The sequence below is a fragment of the Pholcus phalangioides genome, unplaced genomic scaffold (assembly GCF_987345545.1).
Source record: "Pholcus phalangioides strain wild (caught in Gottingen) unplaced genomic scaffold, Ppha-v1.0 ptg000015l_1, whole genome shotgun sequence".
NCBI classification, from domain to species: domain Eukaryota; kingdom Metazoa; phylum Arthropoda; class Arachnida; order Araneae; family Pholcidae; genus Pholcus; species Pholcus phalangioides.
In genome coordinates, this window is record NW_028301608.1 from 15,668,741 (window position 1) to 15,686,214 (window position 17,474).

At 36.3% G+C, this 17,474-nt stretch overlaps 1 protein-coding gene across 2 annotated transcripts in view; it reads right to left on the reverse strand.

Moving 5' to 3' along the window:
- The window catches only part of LOC149075530 (glutamate receptor ionotropic, kainate 2-like), a 28,106-nt gene extending 14,250 nt beyond the window's left edge, over nucleotides 1-13,856 (reverse strand). For both annotated transcript variants that reach the window (XM_089242908.1, XM_089242907.1), the window contains exons 1-8: nucleotides 13,672-13,856; nucleotides 13,353-13,508; nucleotides 9,019-9,270; nucleotides 7,748-7,956; nucleotides 5,140-5,193; nucleotides 4,860-5,021; nucleotides 3,109-3,264; nucleotides 2,911-3,015 (exon numbers count right to left, since the gene is read on the reverse strand). In XM_089242908.1, coding sequence (XP_089099034.1) covers nucleotides 2,911-3,015; nucleotides 3,109-3,264; nucleotides 4,860-5,021; nucleotides 5,140-5,193; nucleotides 7,748-7,956; nucleotides 9,019-9,270; nucleotides 13,353-13,508; nucleotides 13,672-13,771 — 1,194 coding nt within the window. In that variant the 5' untranslated portion in view covers nucleotides 13,772-13,856. The remainder of the gene's footprint in view (nucleotides 1-2,910; nucleotides 3,016-3,108; nucleotides 3,265-4,859; nucleotides 5,022-5,139; nucleotides 5,194-7,747; nucleotides 7,957-9,018; nucleotides 9,271-13,352; nucleotides 13,509-13,671) is intronic.
- Between the last annotated feature and the right edge of the window lie 3,618 nt (nucleotides 13,857-17,474).

Here is a 17,474-nt window from a genome sequence, read left to right on the forward strand (position 1 = left end):
ACTCGTTATTTGGGCACTGTTTCTAATTTGAAGTACGCCTCTAGGATCCACGTTTCACCAGCAAAATGCGGCGAGGGAGAATTATGGAATCACCCTGTATATATATTAGCGTATATTCCCAAACATATTATATCAGAAGGAATTTTAGGCAGCTGGTACTTAGCTGATTCAACTTAAAATATTAAACTGGTTGTTTTTGTTTCTAAATTGAAGGCACATACCAAAAATTTGTTCAGACCTAATATTTATTACTAGGTTAAAATAATGCAAGGTGGTCCAGAAGCCCTGACCTCTTTTAGAGACAAACGGCTTAAGGCAACTGACTACGTACGGTGCATTTTTTCTTTTAAATACTGTGATTTTCACAAAACGAGTGCGGTTTCAATCAAAATGCTGTATGGAAATAAAGAAATCCATTGAAATTTCTGAAATATCTCTAAAAAAATTCCGAGATATTCTAAATTATGTTCTCAAAAAATTGACTCATTTTCAGTACTTACGCCGGACATTGTACACTGAAAACCACACAATGTATTTGAATATTACAATTTAGTTTTAATACTGTATGTCTACTGCATTTTATCTGAGCAATGAACTAAATGTTTTTAGATACACGAAATATTCTCTGAGATATGAAAGTTTTCGTGAAACAATACGTGAATTTTCACAAAAAAAAAATTGTATTTTTTTCATTCAAACAGCTGTAAAAGATTACAATTCTGAGCATCTTAGTTGATTGCACGGCTGATGTTATCTGGAAAGCTGTCACAAAATTTCATGAGAATATCTTCTATAGTTTTTGAAAAATTTGGTTTCGCGTGAAATAAAGTAACGAAGAAAAATGAATCTTCAAAAAGACAAACGCGTTTGGAAAATTGTTTGATGCCTTCGAAACCATTGATATACAGATGATTTAAACCAGCCATAACTTTGTTATTACTTATTGCATGTTCAAGAATAAAACAGTTTTGGATTCTGTGTGAAATACAATTCCAAATGTGAATTTATAAAACCATTTTCGAAAAAAAATCGTCATTCGAACGTAGTCAGTTGCCTTAATACATTTGAAAGAGAAGGTTTCAAAGTTTTTTTTTACTTACTGAAAAATTTCTGCATGTTCACCTTCAGTTACGCAGAGAATGTCAAGCCCATATAGTATTTTTTGCCATGTTATTTGTAACATGGGTGTTGAAAGAATGGAAGTAACAATAGAAGAGTAAAATAGATGGGAATAAAAAACTTTGAAACATTTCCTTTTAACTATTTCAATGTCTTAAATATTTCCACATGAGCAGTATTTTGTTAATTTTTCTTTTTTCATCAAGTGCCTAAAATACTAATTTTGTTCTTCCATATTAAACTCCTCGTAAAAATACATATTTTAAATACACTGAATACGAGATAAAATCAAGAATGAAGATCTCAGTGAGCTTATACCCATATTACCGCAGGATTTTTTTTTTATTATGATAGAAAGATGCCACAGTAACTGAAACATGCTCCTACTAAGCCTTAGGGCTAATAAGGGGGGCTGTTTCATGACTCGCTGGAATCGGTACCATCTATATCAGTGATCCCCAACGTGGGCGTCAACGCCCCCTTGGGAGCGATGGAATGTTCCAAGGGGGCGGTAGAAGCTACGGGTATAATATAGGATCCTATGGGTTAGATTGCGTTGGGGGACGATGGGAGAAAAAAATTTCTGAAGAAGGGGGCGATGGGACAAAAAAGGTTGGGAAACTATGATCTACATCAATCACGTTTTTGCTTGACGTCATTTCTCAAACAGAACTGAGTTCTCCCGCTTTGCTACCCTTTCAATCACGATAGTTTGCAACCACTGTACTGCCCATTTTACTGAATTATTTCCAAAATTATCTTTTCGATTATTGTCATTAGTATTTGTATATTTATATCGACTTGTTCGTTCAACCATTTAAACATTTTAGAATAAGAAATTTCTGCGTTTGCTTATAAGGTAACTTCCACTGGGAACATTTTTCTCGGATCCGTTTCAGTTGAATCGCGTACGTTAGTTAATTTTTATTGTGTTGATTGAAAGACAACTTCAGACAGATAATTTCTTTCTAATAATTTTTGATTACCTTCTTGTTTTCATTTGAATTAGCTGTAGCTTTTAGAACCTTTGGGTTTCGTTATTGCCAATGCAACTGCAACGTAAAAGCATGGGAAACAAACGTGAAAAAAATCCTAATATAAAATGTTTGAAATTATCACTATTATTTTGAATGCTAATAATAAAAAACACCTCTTACCACCTATTTGTAGGATTTATTCTATTGCTTAGCTTAATAGATTATAAAAAGATTATAAAAGTATCACACGCACTCATACCTGCGCCACTGCAACAACAACATGAACAGGAGATCACTCACTTAAAACAGTAAAATGAGCAACTAAAATGTAAAAAAGTCAGGTAAATTCAGCACGTTTCGTATGCTAATGTCGTCGGCTAAAAGTGTTTGAGCAGTGACGTCAAGCATTAGCTCCGAGACCACGCCCACTGAGCCAAGACGACAAACGCAACTTAAAAGGATGAAACAGCCCCTACCACAGTCGAATCCCGTTTTAACGAATATAATTATAGCCTAAATGTCGTTTTAACGAACATTTTTCTAATCTTCTAATCCCCCCCAGATAAGTTTACAATGCAAGGAACAATGCAAAAACCTTGGAATTCCTTTATAACGAAATTCCGTTAGAACGAAGTTACTCCTCCGGTCTCTTGGAGTTCGTTATAACGGGATTCAACTGAATATGATTTTTTTACTATATAGCCCTGACTGAAACTGCTTGGAACGACTGAATATAATTAAAAAAACTCATCTACAAATTATTATTTTCATATTTAATTCAGTAACAGCAATGACATTAATGAGCACTATTTACTTTTTCGTATCCGTCATCTGTTAGGTACAGCACATCAAACGACAGCAGTGAACGGAATCCTTCAGCATCGAACTGCACTTTACCAGTCAATCCCGTCATCTCACTCTAAAAAACGAAATTCAGTGATTATAATGAAATATGGTTGTGCTTCGTATGGTCAGAAATGCCCTTGAATTGAAAGAAAAAGTGCGTACGTACACTTTTCATGTAATTAACCAGACTAGTACCGTCGCTTCCTTTGTTCATGTCGTTACATGACACCGGAGGGAAAGCTCTCACGTTTTTGCTCACGTCCATAGATTCGAGGGCGGTTGCGAAAAGCTTCACCATCTCGTACATCAGAACGGTTTCAGTCTGAAATAAGAACAATCGTCGATCTATATACAGGGTGATTCTAAATTCATGGGATAAACTTTAAGGGGTGATATTAGACACGTAAACAATCATTTTTGATCATAGAATGTGCGATCGAATTGCAATAGCAAAGATGATAAAGGGTGTTTTCAGAAAATGCGCAACAGCCTTCACCAAAAACAAATACCGCATTTTCCTGACGGATTTGCTGCGATGTATGCTGTCAACCATTGGAGGGTGAATATGCACCTTTGGATTAGAGTTTGTTTTTTATTGGTGCAAGGACAACCAAGGTTATGTTACGCCAGATAATACTCAATATACAATTACTTGTAGTAGAATTTGCGTTACGTAAGTTGACCATGAGAAGGCCAACTACTAAACCACACCTCGTGCATGTTCTTTGGCGGAACTTCTAATTGGAACATCCGAGGATGATGTCACTCTCGGCTATCCATACGAAGGTTTTTAACAGCTGACTGATGCGAAGATATATTTTTTTTTGGAAGGAGAGAAAAAATTCAACTGCCCTTGCGGGGAATCGAACCCACGTCCTTTCACTTTCCAGGTGAACGCCCTAGAACACTAGACTACAAAGGCAACGGCTATCTCAATCTTTCCTTGGCGCTCGTGTGCACTGAACGGAACCATACATGGACGGTCGGACCTAACTCGGGCCAAAGCTCACAATTACTGACTCTGCCACCAAATGCGAGACTCTGAGTGAGAAGGCCAACGATATATTACAATATCCTGTGATAACAATGCTATAACCCTGAGAGTAACCAAGAAAGCAAAAGCTGTACAAATCAGTTTTTTTCTCCCAAAAAAATTGATTTAACAGTGAGGGGAAAAAAATTATCGCATTTCTTCAAGAAGAAACGGTGATTTTGGGAAAACAATTTTTCAAATTGATCTCGTTTGGGTAACACCTTACAAATCTGGTGATAAATTTGCCAATATAGTAGGCGAAATTATTACGTAATAACAAGGTTAATATCACTCTATATAGCAGCGGTTCTCAACCTTTCCTGACTCGCGGAGCCCTTTTCAGTGTATAATTTCTATGGGGCGGAGCCCTGTTTAACTCGAGGAGCCCTTTTTAGTATATTATTTATACTCCCTTTAGGTACACCCTTTTTAGGCCTCTTTTTTTGTTTGTTTATCAAATTTATTGATTTATTTTATTATCCTCGAGTGGCCACGGAGCCCCTGGGAAGTGCACATGGAGCCCCAAGGGCTCCACGGAGCACCGGTTGAGAACCGCTGCTCTATAGGAAGAGGAAATAGCGCCAATCATGAAAGAAAATAACTGAACTTGGCTTCGAACGGGATTGAATATTTCAGTTTATTTTCAATTAGCGTCAACCCTCTCCATGGGAGGAATTTTTTTGTTTTTTTTGTTTTTGAGTGTTTGGCGCGTAACTGACCGTTAGAAAACTGACACGCCACAAAATTTCAAAACGTTAATATTCGTCCAATTTCTTACACTGAAAAAACACTCTTCTATATTAGTTTTCCACAAGGAATCAATTATTGGTAATTATTGGTGTAATCATTGTTCGATCGATAGCATATCCACCCTGTTTACTTACACGAAGAGTTTTCAGAGGCATGTAACTCTCGGTTATACTCAAAGCTTTATTGATGTCCATAAGTAGATTCTGGAATTCGACTGTATCTTCTTGGATCAAACGTAATGCAGTTATATTGGTCTTCCCGTGCTGGAAGTCTTCCATTTCAATGGAGTGTGCGTCCTACGAGTAGACAGGACAAAAAAAAAATCGGCACGTAATTTAAATTATCAAGAATACTTAAATTAATAAACATTAAAAATAATATTTGTATTGGACAACAAACGAGGTTCGAACTAACTAGAGAAGTGATGACGTAAGTCTGTCTTTCTGTCATCATTCCGACTTGTTGCGCCTGAAAATACAGAAATAGTGCATGAATTTTTTTTGTAAAACGAAAATCTCTAATGGAAAAATAATAATAATGTAAAGGGTTAGCTGTTTTCGTCACTAATCTCTATTCTACATTCCCTTAGCCTCTTGGTCGCCTCACTATGTGCGCGGCCTTAACGCATGGGTCCATCCGAGTAAAGCCCGGGGGACTCGAGTACAGTGGGGATTCGTGAAAACTAGATCCGCTTGCAATTTTTGGCAGCAAGTATGTAAATTGGTAGGCTGGTATTTCTAATGCAGGGGTCTTCAGAAAAAATCACTCGGTCCGGGAGACCTATGACACTCTTAAGACGGTCCTGCTCTGGAGTGCGTTCTACAGCTCAAAATTTGTACTACACGTGATTCAAATGATGCACTTGTCATTCATAAAATAAAAAACAGTACAAAAATCCGTCGATAGGTGGTGCTCGAGCACAGATATAAATAATTAATATGCTTACACATAAAGATATTTAATATGCACGAAAGTGCTCAATATGCCCCCCCCCCCCGTTCGTTTTGGACAATATGCTCTAATCTCCACAGTCTCCCAAACATATATTTCTTCGCCCACTTCTTAAAATAAATGTTTTCTTCACACATCGCCTCCCCCTCCTCCAACTCAAACCAATGCCAAGGATCCTATACTACATTCAAAATTTCTACCGCCCTCCCGAACCCATCCATTGCCCCCAGGAGGGGGGCGTTCCCACTTTGGAAAACACTTCTCTAATCGCACAGGGCAGCATTCGGTTGCCATGTTCTAGAATCTAGATATTTCGGCAGACTTACTACGTTCAGCTGCAGAAAATATGATTTTGCTATTATTAATTACTAGCTATAATACCCGGCGCTGCCCGGGTTTTCTTCAATGAGGCTTTTTTGGATCACGTGATATCTCCCTCTCTTTTTCTTGAGGGACATACCAACCGTGTCTAAGTTAACCAATATGGCGACTTCCTGCGCGATTCATGAAATAAACAAATCTAGATTTACACAGAAACGTAGAAATGAATATATATTTTTCTTTTTTTAAGGGGCGCTAGGTATTTCGATCCCCCCACCCCCGAACTTCAAGTTATCCATCTGTCTGTTCCAGCTTCCAAAAATCCTTAGTTAAAGCTGTGGAATTTTTTCGATGCACTTTTCACGGGCTCATAACTAATTTTAAAATATCCTAACCCACATGACTTCATGCAAATACATATCAAAAGAGACAATATGTAGACATTAATTTTCATACTTGAGAAGATATAAATGAAATCAATGATATTCCTCGAATATCCAACTCAAAAGTATAGGTTTGGCTAATTAATTCATATTTAATCTCCTGGGCTTCGTATATCTCTAAGCGAACTGAATATTTCAAAAATCGATAATTCAATACAATTTTTAAAATTATTGATGGGGCGGAAAATCCCACTAATTTCCGCATTTCTACAGTAAAATCGACAATTTTAGCACTGATTTCTATGAGGATCACCCTTTTCCTGACTCTCAAAGCGATGCTGATGATGATTATGACGTCTATTCTAAAAGCCTCATTACTGAGAGTATTGGAAATGTGGCAAACCATTATAAAGGCATAAACTATTATACATATACTAACAGGATTAAAGAAGTGACAAACCGTTGTAAAGGCATATACACGTCTGAAACGCATTGCTAGGGAACCACGGTAACCAAAGTAAACGTTCGGAAAGTGATTGTTGAGGCCCAAAAACCATTGTTGCCGGACAGTTTTTTGCCCGTTTGGGGCATTTGCCCTGGGCTGACGAAATTTTAAAGTAGCCTATCGTTCAAGTTGGGTCCCATTTGGTATATATGCAAAATTTGGCGACGATCGATCTAAAATTGTAGATTTGTATAGAGAACACACACACACACACAGACACACACACAGAAAATCAATTTTATATATATAGATTATTAATTAACTACTAATTATTATTGTGAAATTAAATCACGTTGTACAAAATGAAGGGAGACGTATTGAGCAGTTTTAGTGCAACATATTAAACATTTATAAGCGTATGCATATGCAATATTTATATGTGTGCTCCAGCGCCACGTATCGACAGATTTTTGTACTATTTTTTATTATTATTTAATAAATGTCATGAGCATCATCTGTAGTACAGACTTCAATTTCAAAAATTAAATATTGGGGATCTACATAGAAATAACACTAGAGATGACACTATCTTCAGGGAATACTACGATGAAAATTTGGTCAATATTATTGGGTAGAAATAACACTAGAGATGATGCAGCCTATGGTTGATCATCGCCATAGAGTTCGCCATACCCATAAAATTTTAGTAAAATTACACATACAATTTTTTTTTTTCATTCGGAACAGTAGAGCGCACTTCAGAGCTTTCGGAAGTGAGGAAAAGGGATTTATTTCCCTCGCTAACCCTGTACATTTCACATTTATTTTTCTTGATTGTTTTGCCAACATATATCACGCGTATTTAATTTGTGAATATCATCTTCGTGATGGTCAAACTAAACACGTAATGGTCGTGACTAACCGATTTAAGGACGTCGAAGAGGCTGGTACGTGGCACGTCCAAGACTATACGATGATCAAACAGGTCATCTTTGGATTTATGAGGCATGATGGTCCTTTTAACCTTCCAGAACACCTCTCGGTAAACGGTGCTGTTGGTCAACTGGAAAACTTTCACGGTCCATTTTCTCAATTCGGATTCCTTCAGGAAATCTTGAAGTCGTATCGAACCTTTTAGAAACATAACGGGGATTTAATATATTGACGGGTATATTCCATTAAAGAAGATTGAAGTCATTAAATCAAGAAATATTGCTCTCAATGGCAGTTTTAAACGTTTTATACGTTCTGAGTTTCGAGAATTTAATAGCTTTATTGTATTTTATAGTATTATTCAGGCTGTTCCAAATTGTTTGCACAATTTTCTGCAACCGTTGACTTTAGAAAGGCATACTTTCAATTACAGAAAGTTTAAAATGACGACGTGCGGTTGCACCGAAAGTCTTAAATTTCTAGAGGGTCATTTTAATGAAAAAAATGGAAAAATTAACCTTTCATGTAGACTTTGTGCGCTAAAACTTCCAGTTAGTGAAATGTAGATGCGGCTCTGAGAAGTTATTTACAAAAAATTGCATATTTTCAAATGCAATATTAACGGAGATATTTGAATTTGAATTTTTCAGCATTTGTTGCCAATCATTGAGGGTGTGGTTCACAAACTGCTCAACATAAATTAAATTCAAAGTCTTGAAAAGTTTGTGATCGTTAAAATAATTGTCAAAAAACATAATTGCTATTTAATGCCAATAAAAAAAAATAATATGTGCAAACATGGCGTTGGGTTCATTCTATTTATGTTCAGTCCTTAAAAATGGCAACTTTCGAGCTGCGAAACGTAAATTAAATTCAAAGTTGTAAACATTCTGTAATTGTAATTGTAACATTCTGTAATCAAAGAATAATGTCAAAAAATTTAATTGCTTTTATTGTAATAAAACAAGTAAAATGGTTGAGTTAATTCTATTTGTATATGTACAGTCCTTGGAAATGGCAGCTTTCGTGAGTGTTAAAACTTTCCAACACAGTGATAAGTTGCCAAAACATAGTGATTTTATGTATTTAATATTTCGCGATAAATATTGCATTTAAAATATATGAAATTTTTGCAAATTATTTTCCGGAGCGGGTTCTACCTATTGGAAGTTTTACCGCACGGGGATTTCTCAAAAGTCAACGGTAGCAGAAATATCTGCTGTGCAAACAATTCTCGGACAAACCTGTAGTTCCTCTAACCTTCATTTTCCTCGTAGACAAAATAGAACTCTTTCCAATCCCAACGCTCCAAGAGTTGGACGTAGGCTTTGCTCAGCGTCTTCGGGTGAGGGTAGAGATTTACCGACAGGTCGTCTCTTTGAAGTCGATATTCCCAACGGCATACGACGTGTGGCACCTCCAGAGCATCGCATATTGACTGAACGTGCATGCTAGTGATTTCTGACTGCGGTCCAAATAATGCTGCCACGCCCACTTGAAGCAAATCGCAAACTGAAAACAACAAATAACAAGTATCGTAATTCCCTATAATAAAGCCGCTTACACAGCGTTGAGCATGTACGGTCTATTCAAAAAAACAAAACTGCTTCAATTGATCCTAAGGACATTTTAAACATTTTTGTATGAATTTCTTTTCATTACGGTCAAAACGATTTTTACTCCAGAACATGTTTTAAAGAATGATAAATTAGTATTGTGAGTGATTTCTGGTGGTAATGTATTGTAGAATTTTGGGATAAGATAAGTAAAATGTTTCTTCAAAAGTGTTTTATGAGGTAACGGAATTGAATACATATTATTTTGTCTATTTGGAGATCGAGATGTATTTAAAGGCAAGGAGAATTGACCTTTGAATAGGAGGAGAATAGATTTTATACCACTTATAATTGACGTAATGTAAGTATTCCAAGATGTTGATGAAGTTGTATTGATGGTGTAGTAAAATTATTTGTGATGATTCTAATTATTCTCTTATGGAGGCTGATTAGAGGGTAAAGGGTTAAAAGGCAATCAGAACCATAGACAGTTAGACCATATAGTAGGAGTGAGTGAAACAAGGAGTAATAAACAGTTAGTAAAAACAACTGATTCACGTAAGGCTTGAGATAGTAAAATTTATAAATTGCTAGCCGCGTGATCTCTTTTGGAAATACTTGACGTGAGACTCTTCTATTTAAGATTGTGATCAATGTATTTAACAAGGTATTTAATTGTATTAATTTGTTCGAGACATAAACAATTACAATCAGAACTAATTGTACAATTGTGATTATGGAAAATTAAATTAGGGTAAAAGTGAATATTACTTTGGGAAAAGAAATTTATAAACTTAGTTTTTGATGTGTTTATCTGAAGGTTGTTTGCAGCAAACCATTTTCGAATTCTAATTAAATCGGTATTCATTAGGTTAGTTAGAGATTGCAAATCGTCACCTGAGTAAAGTAATACAGTGTCATCGGAGAAAGTTATGATATTGTCATTTATTTTTATTGAAAATATGTTTCCTTGATATCATGAAATGAGAAAAAAATCGTCTATCTTTCTCTACTGTCCCACCTGGGGGCCATTTTCTGAAGTTAAGAGAGGCCGCTGAGATGCTTCTACTTCAGCACCTCATTCCACAGCACGTGAAATAAGGAAGGCGGGGTCATGTCCAGTGGTGTAGATGGTAGTTTCTCGGTTGTCGCCGGGGGCCTCCAGATATCTCAAGTAGATAGATGCTTCCAAAAAATAGGATCCTTATAGACAATGTCAGACAGGATTAAGCGTGTTCATCTCACAACGGATTAAGGCACTCACGGAAAGACGGATGACACAGCGGTAACAAATAAAACAGGTTTATTGCAACAATTAATAATTAAACATAATTTTGTTAGAAGTTAAGATATGCTGCACAGCACAAAAGCCTGTGAGCAGACAGAATATAAATTTACATTTTTAGAATTAACGGTTACAACCAGCGAGTGAACGGAGTGAAGCAGCAACGACATAACATAACTCAATCCTTTTATACACAGCGCATATCACTTTTTTTGGATATGCAAATGACATGATCCGTGCAACAACCTGGATCGGTTGTGACGAAAGTTGGCAGCGACTGTACATCACTACAGGCAGAACATCCCTGAAGCGATGACGTCGGTTAGCAGTGACAGAATTAGCGTACCGCCACAGTAGCATGTTTACCCGGTACGCAAGAGGATCTGGGTTCGTGTCCCGGCGGAGACAAGATGACTTTTCTTTCCGAGTTCACCTGAGTATAATATCCAGAAAATTTCTGTTTCCTTAACTACAAGTAGAACTTAACGTTTTCCACTAAAAATTATTTTCATGAGTGCAGCATTTTTTCAGAAAAAAATTGTTGAAATTATAGCATAGGTCAAAAAACCTGAAAATGAATATAAAGGCACGCGTGGTTTTTTTTTCTGACGTCGAAGAAAGAAATTGGTATTTTTCTCATATTGGCGTAACAGCCGATATGTTTCGAGCTTGTTATGCTTGCCGATATGTTACGCACTATTTCGATCAGGCACGCACTGGGAAATCAATATTTTTTCTGAAAGTGTGAAGATGCCAAAGACAACATATTTATTGGACACTAAAAAAAGTGAAATATTTTCTCTCAAAGAAACTTCGGTGCCTGGTCATGAAATGGCGACAAGAATTTAAAGACTGAAGACCGTTTGTAAATGTTTCATAAATGGGCCCGAGAATTATGAGCTGAAAACTGGCACACAAAAAGGATTTCTCCTACCATTCCTCAGAAAAAGACGATATTATTCACATTTTATGCGTCAAAAAAAAATTCTTTGGTGTCATTCCAGAAGAAATGCAACTTGCCTTGCGCACTTGACGCTGTGCCTAATGTGATAAAAAAAAATTCAAATGTCTAATATGCAAAACTGAAATGAAAACCTTCCCTTATAAAACATCGCAGATAAAAGCGACGTGAATCGGGGCTGAGCAAACAGCGTCTATCTCTCGGTGATTATGTTTTAATTACGAAGATGTTTTCTTTGATGAAAAGCAATTTCGATGGATTCGATGGTTTCCAATATCACTGACCTATGCGATGACAGTTATATCTTGGGAACGTGGATATATAGAGACAGTTTTGACAGAATTTCTATTTTTCGAGGCATCTCTCATAATGTTTAGACAGTTTTTGTTTCAACAGGATAATGCTCCTGTTCGTGATTTGAAGTCAGAAAGGTATTGGTTTGAAGCCAACTCGGTGGAACCCCTCGAGTGGTGATTGATAAATCTTTTTCTTAGTCTTATAGAGCACGTGCGTGGCATTATGACTCACGAAGCGTATAGAAATCGTACGCAGTACGGAAAAAAACATGATATTACTGCTTTGATCAAAAAAGCTTGGAAGAAACAACTAGTTATTAATGACACATCTATCAATGGCATCTCGAAAAATAAAGCTTATAAAGAAAAAAGGTGTCTCCTCTGATTAAAAATGTATAATTTTTAATTGTGCATCATTATACTTTTTTCCAGGTTTTGACCTTTACTATAATTAAAAAAAACAATTCTGATAAAGGGCAGCGTACATCAAAGTTATTGTTAGTGGAAATTTTTTAGTGCTACTTATAGTTGTCACTCTAAAATTTTCATGCACCTACAAGTACAAGTTTTCAAGTTATAACTGTTTTTCAGTTCTTTTTTTCCCAGCACCTTAGTAATGGACTGACTATTATTGTTCCATCACTGAATTTAATTGATTTTATGAAAGAAAATTTTATCAAATTCATAAATATGAAACATTTAATATGAGTTAATTCCACAACACACAAACTCTAAAATCCTCTAAACAAAATATTCGATATCAATTTGATCATGCATGTTCTTCATGAGGATACATCGAAACTAAAAAAAAATATATTACCCATGGTAATGTACACTTGTACAGAATTAAAGAATTAAATTCATGTCAAAATTATGTAGATAGTTTATACGTTCATCACCGAAGCAAAAATATCAGTTAAACAGAAAATTACAAAGTCATAGTAAACTAAGTTTCATTTTCAGTATTAATTAGATAATCTTCAACAATTACCCAATCAAAAATTTTCTTTGAAATTGCATATTTCTTGAAACTTGTCAGGAAAGTTCACGAAGTAGCCACTAGGAGGTGCTCCAATGAATCTCTTCCATTACCGCGTGGCCATTTTGCTATACTTTCACGGCTCTAACTCACTCCGTTCACGAGTTATTCGAGTTTGTTTTTTTTTAATCTTTCTATATGCTTTCCACATGAACAAGATACGTGTTGTACATCTTTTTTGCTCCCGGGCATCCCAAAATGATCACGAGAGGTTGCAAATATACAAAAGTCATCCTAACTTGCGAACAAATAGGGGTAGAGCCATCTTAAAAGACTCAAGTATACTGAAACGGATATGCTCTATGCGATGATGGGGATTAAATTAAAATTTGATTAAAAAGCCCTGCTTTTAGAAGAAGATGGCTTTAGATCCCGTGTGTCCATTCATCAGAACACGTTATACATATTGGTTGCCCAATGAATAACACTGAAACTACAAAAAAAAAAAAAAGTTTACCTTGCATGGAAGCCTTGTAGCTGTCATCTTTGTCTAGTCTTCGGGAATGAGCATGAAGTGTAGAATTAGGAAGAAAAGTTGGATCAGTATTGACGTAATTTACAGCCGATGCAAACGCTAGTTCTTGCTCCCTGTCTTCGGTATCGAACAGTCCACCTATGGCAAGAAAATTACACAAATTGGACGGTATGATCACAAAATAATAAGATTGATATGATTGAATCTCCTATGTAGGTTTCCGCACTTGATTTTGCTCATTCTCGCGATCATTCGTGTTTATAGCGAAGTATATCGCGTGCAGAAATGGCAGTATACTCACCGATGTATATACGACTAGGTAAACCGTGACCAACAACGTAAAAAAACGATACACAACACAATACATGGAAAATTTTTCTAAGTGAAACAGCAGCAGCCATCGCTGTATAGACTGCGGCTGTTTCTAGCCGAGTCTAAATCCCTTTCGTATGTTATTCGTTCTGGGCTCTCGCTTCGTTTCTTGGCACAAAGAATAAGGTGAATGGAAGAAAGAACGAAAACAAGTAAAGGAATAGAGAGAACTTTTGGTTTTTTTTTTATGAAGCCTGAAACGCGGGAAAAGCGTCTAAAAATAATCTTGGATCAAGAGCTCATTTTGCTTCTTCCTTGAACCCGAGACACAGAGAAATACTCGAAAGCGTGAGAAAATATATATATATAAATACGCATTTATATATATAATATTCAGTTATGTATGTATACAAAAGACCACGGAGCTTGAAAAATGGTGAACGTCGACAAAGATTCTGGAAGTAAATCCATTATTTCTCATGCACCACTGAAGGAATATCAATATACGCAGCACGTGAGTCATTACTGAAATTAAAGAGAAGCTTTATTTTTATTTTTACCAATCAGAATTTATTGATGTGGACAGATACCTTAACTTATACGAGAATGATGTCGCTCTCCGCTATCCATACGAAGATGTTTAACAGCTGGCTGATGCGAATAAGTCGCCATCATCCTCCGATAAGTCTCCATCTGGTGGCAGTGTCAACAATTGTGAGCTACTTTGGCCTGAGTCAGTGCCGTCTTAACGCATGGTCCCATCCAGGCCTCAAGAGAAGAGGGGCCTCTCAAAAATGAGATCTGGTTGAAATTTTCCAGGATATACCAGGTAGGGCCTCCGAAAAACCATTTGGCCCGGGGACCCATGATACCGGGGGGGCCCATTAAGACGGCCCTGTCCTGAGTCCGACCGTCCATGTACGGTTCCGTTCAGTGCGCACGAGCTCCAAGGAAAGATTGAGATATCCGTTGCCGTTGTAGTCTAGTGCGCTCATCCGGAAAGTGGAAGGGCGTGGGTTCGATTCCCGCAGGGGGGCAGTTGAATTTTTCCTCTCTATCCAAAAATATATCTTCGTATCTGAACTTAGTTTACAGACTTAGCATTATTGTGACTTCATTGGTGGCGCATCACAATCAGACATTAATGTCGAAGGACTAGACACACCCCCGATTCAAATCTCATACAGATGTTTGAAGCGATCTCGGTGGATGAGTGCTATCTGGATGATCAAACAGCTGTCAATAACCCTTCGAGGAACCCCGCAAGCCTTGTTAAAGAGGGAGGTTATCCCATGTCAAGGCTATATACAGTCCGTCTCAAAAGTTTAGATAATGCACTTTTCTTAAAATAACAAGAAAAATACGGCGAGTAAAATTAGTACTTTTGAATGGATAATATTGAATCATTTATACATTTATAGAAACAAAATTCTACGAAACAACATTTAGAATATTTATGGTATCGAAAATACAAAAAAATAGCTGCCTCAAAAGTTTGGAGAAAACTTAGATTTACAAAAATTACAGACTTTTAATAGCTAATAGACTTTCCATTTTTTCTAACAACCTCAAACACACTATCCTGTATGGATCTAGATAAATTTTGTAGGGTTTCAAGATGAAAACCTATACCATTCTTCCTCGATAGAACTCTTCAAGTCATCAACAGTCGAATACTGTATTTCATTTGCAAACACATTTATCGTAAGTAAGTATGCACCATATATTCCTAATACGATTCAAGTCAGGACACATCGATGGCCAGTGTAAGAAAAGATATATTTTCACTTTATAATGTTGAAATGTCAAGGTTGGTCCTTCTAAATCTTCTCCAACCAGTAGCAAATTGTGTTCTCGGGGATCTTCTTTAAGCATCAGAGTTTTGACGACCAATTTCAAAAGTTAAGGAAGCCCTACCAATGGAAGCAAATGCTGCCCATACCATTATCGAAGCTCCACCTTACTATCTGCTGAAAACATCTGTGTGGAACATGTGAGTTCCATTTTTTTTATACAAAAATATGGTAAAATATGATATGAAACTACGGCAATTTGTCTCCATAATAAAACATGATTTCGTGCCTATTTCAGTCTTTCTTCTTCACCTGTCTTTGGTGCTTCCTTGTGACAAGCGATTTCCTAACCATTCTTTTACGAATCAAATACAAGTGTCTCTGATCGGTATGCGAACTGTATCCGTTGAAATTTTCACTCCGGGATCTTTCATAATTTCGTGCAAAGGCCTTTCAACGGTATCGTTTTCGTGTAAACGTGTACTGCGTTGCCTACCACAACCACGTTTGTACTTTTGGGACACACGTTGAGTCAGTGCACATCAATAACATCACAACTACTCAAAGCAACCTTTTACAGTCTTTCTTTTTGCTTTCTTATGAAATACTCGAAGGATTTCATCGTACAAAATATGCGATGACTTCGGCAAATTTTTTTAATGAAAACCAATCCGATAGCTTTCCACTTTAATATTATCACGTCTCTGATACGCCACATAGACGCAATCTCTCCGAAATTTTCATATAATTGGAAAGTTTTCTAAACTTTTAAGACAACTATTTTTCAAAATTTTGAGTTTAAAAAATCCAAAACATATTTTCCTCGACAACTACTGAAGTTTATAGTAAGTTTTTGTACTCTGGTCACAAGCAAAAAATAAATAAAATCAAAATTTCAAATGATATCCACGACGCAGTTAAAAATCTATAATGCCTAAACCAGTGGTCTTCAACCTTTTGCTAGTCACGAGCACTACCTGTACCATCAGAAGAAGAGCAGCCATACGAGAAGTTTGACATGCGAACGCATGAAACCAGGATGATTTCAATCCTTGAATGCAATTTGTACGAGGTGTTCAGTTGAAACGTTGACCAAGTGCTCGCTAGCACGAAATCGGACACGAGCATCGAACACTCTGGGAGAGAGCGCCGTGGTACTCGCGAGCAACGGGTTGAAGATGCCTGGTCTAAACCTTTGAGACGGACTGTAATAAGGGCTGTTTAATGACACGCCGAAGTCGGTCGTGATTGTCCTGACAACCGAGTTCGGTGTGCGCCCGTTCTCTTGTTAATTACGATAGTTTGCAATCGCTGTGTATCGCCCATTTTACCGAATTCTTTCCAAAATTATCTTTTTGATTATTTTCATAAGTATCTGTTTATTTATTGGCTTGCTTCGTTCAGCCATTTAAAGATTTAAAAAAAAAGAAATTTTGAATTTGCTCTTATGAGGGAACTTCCACTAAGAATATTTTTCTCGGATCTATTTCAATTGAATCACGTACGTTATTTAACTTTCATTGGATTGACTGAAAGCCAACTTCAGACAGATAATTTCAATTATCTTTTGAACTCTATAATAATTTTTGATTATCTTTTTTTCTTTTATTTGAATTAGGTGTAGCTTTTAGAAGTATTCGCTGCGTTATTACCAATACAACTGCAACATAAAAACATGGAAAGCAAGAACATATGAAACAAAATCCTAATAAGTACAATGTTTGCAGTTATTATTATTAGTTTGAATGTAAATATCAAAAGACATTATGAATCATCAACTATTTCTTGGATTTTATCCATTTCTAATTTTAAATTAATTAAAATTAAATTAATTTAAATAAACTTTAATTAACTTTAAGCATAATTATTTTTAATCTTAACTTATAAATTATAAAAATACAACATGTCAACGCGTACCAGTGACACTAAGCAATACTAGTGTAGCGACCTCTACTTGAACTTTTACCGATTGCGGAAAAATAATGACGTCGCGCTTCGC